The sequence below is a fragment of the Penaeus vannamei genome, chromosome 38, assembly GCF_042767895.1.
Source record: "Penaeus vannamei isolate JL-2024 chromosome 38, ASM4276789v1, whole genome shotgun sequence".
NCBI classification, from domain to species: Eukaryota; Metazoa; Arthropoda; class Malacostraca; order Decapoda; family Penaeidae; genus Penaeus; species Penaeus vannamei.
Window position 1 is genome coordinate 369,653 of NC_091586.1, and position 2,500 is coordinate 372,152.

At 41.6% G+C, this 2,500-nt stretch overlaps 1 protein-coding gene across 1 annotated transcript in view; it reads right to left on the reverse strand.

Moving 5' to 3' along the window:
• The window catches only part of LOC113809128 (glycine receptor subunit alpha-2-like), a 28,616-nt gene that overhangs the window by 2,089 nt on the left and 24,027 nt on the right, over window positions 1-2,500 (reverse strand). Inside the window, exons 9-10 of the mRNA XM_070115861.1 lie at window positions 1,239-1,437; window positions 102-206 (exon numbers count right to left, since the gene is read on the reverse strand). Of these exons, the coding sequence (XP_069971962.1) occupies window positions 102-206; window positions 1,239-1,437 (304 nt within the window). The remainder of the gene's footprint in view (window positions 1-101; window positions 207-1,238; window positions 1,438-2,500) is intronic.

Here is a 2,500-nt window from a genome sequence, read left to right on the forward strand (position 1 = left end):
AAATTCAGAAAAGAAAGAAAACAAACAGGTGATTCCGATATTCCTTGACCAGAAAAAAAAAATGAGACGAAGAAATAAAATAAAAGCAGTGAATAACGTACTTGATAACAATACCGAATTCCAGCAACACAGCACTAACGATAGACAGACAGACGAGAAGCCAAATGTCTATAGCACGGGTATAGCTGACCTGTGGGGTGGACTGCCTGAAATGGAGAAAGAGATTTCATATTTTATTATCAGTTGTATTTCCTGTGTATTTGCTTGTATTTGAACACGTGGATTTTCATAAAAAGAAAATGTAGGCAAGGTTTGTTTTTGAATTATTAAATATTAATATCAATATGAAAAATAATGGAATGAGGAGGGATGTAAGTAATTGTGGAGAATTTGTATTTAATATGTGGAGAAAATCGCTTTCGTATGCAAAACATGTTCCTGAAAAAAATGTAAACCTGTGTTAGTAAAAAGAACATTGTGGATGTCGACCTAGAAGCTGAAATTAAACTTATTTAGAAAAAAAACCACAATTCTCTGTCTTTGTCAGTCAGGGAGGGGGAGGGAGAGGAGGAGAGAGGGAGAGGGAGAGAGAGGGAGAAGGGGAGAAGGGGAGAGAGTGAGAGGGAAGAGGGGGAGAGAGAAGGAGAGGGGGAGAGAAGGAGAGGGGGAAGGGGAGAAGGAGAGGGGGAGAGAGGAGAGGGGAAGGGGAGAAGGGGAGAGGGAGAGGGGGAGAGAGGGAGAACGGGAGAGAGGGAGAAGGGGAGAGGGAGAGAGAGAGAGAGAGGGGAGAGAGAAAGAGAGAGGGGGAGAGAGAGAGAGGGGGGAGAGAGAGAGAGGGGAGAGAGAGAGAGAGAGAGAGAGAGAGAGAGAGAGAGAGAGAGAGAGAGAGAGAGAGAGAGAGAGGGAGAGGGGGAGAGAGGGAGAGAGGGAGGGAGGGAGGGAGGGAGGGAGAGAGAGAGAGAGAGAGAGAGAGAGAGAGAGAGAGAGAGAGAGAGAGAGAGAGAGAGAGAGAGAGAGAGAGAGAGAGAGAGAGAGAGAGACAGACAGACAGACAGAGAGAGAGAGAGAGAGAGAGAAAGAGACAGAGAGACAGAAGCAAAGAGACAAAATAGAAAAAAATAGAAAGAAACAAAAACAGAAAAAAAAACAGAAAAAAGGTAAACAAACAGACATCGAATCCTGGAAATCCCATCTCCCTCTCCTGCGCATGGACCCCGCCGCCGCCCCCCTGGACTCACATGGCGACCCCCAGGAGAGCGGACATGGTGAGGATCGTGGTGATGCAGAGTGTCATGCGGCCTGGGATGGCATCTGGGGGCACCAGCAGGGACACGAAGGACACCACCACGAACAGGCCCGACGGTAAGTACACCTGCAGGAGCACGTAGGTTATCTGCCGCGTCAGGTGTACCCGGAAGGCCAGCGCGGGGTAGGTACCTAAGAGGAGAGAGGAAAAAGGTAAATAAAAAGGTGGAAAAAGAAAGAAAACGAAAGCTAAGATATTGTGGCGTATGTAGCCGCAGTCATAAGCGAGAATAACTAAGGTCAAAATTAAAAGGCCTCTATTATCATTATTACAATTGCTATTATCATTATTATCATCATCATTACAATAATAATTATCATCATCATCTGAGAGGCAGCCATTCTCAGTCGACTCAGCTGTGGGTGAGTACTAGCATGCTGACGTCAACATGTTGGGGTCAAAGTCGGGGCGGAAAGGAACAGGTCACCCTACCGTATCATCCCGCTACTTCATAAGCTTATTTCTCTACGAACATGGCTCTAACGACCACTTAGATAATGGACCAATTTGACTTTGAATACTCATCTATCTAGAAATGGATTAATCGTGTCCAAATAAAATATTATGTTTTGTAATCTTTAGTTATCAGACACGCGAGGACGTATAGACCTAGATATAGATAAAGTCAAAGAACTAAAAGATATATTTACAGATACAATCATGGATAAATTCCTAGAAAGATAACGCAAAAATCATAGATAAACTCACAGACTGACAGATAAACTTTTGAAGACACAAAATAAAACCCCAAACAAGTACACAAAAATAAACCCATGAACAAAGACAGACAAAAATAAACAAAAGACACAATCCAATTTCATAAACAAATCCAGAGAAACAAACATCCACACACGCACACAAAAAAAAAAACAACTCACAAAGAAAAACACGAAACACAAAAAAGCAACAACAAACAAGTCCACAACAACAAGACACAAGACAAAAAAAAATCTACAAAACAACAAAAACAAACCAATCCACAAAAAACAAAGACACAAACCAACCCACAAAACAATAAAAACAAACTCACAAAAACAAAAACAAATCCACAACAAACAAACAAATCCAAAAAAAAAGACAAAAACAAATCCACAACAAACAAAAAATCCACAAAAACAAACAGACAAATCCACAAAAAACAAAAACAAATCCACAAAACAACAAACACAAACAAACTCACAAAAACACAAACAC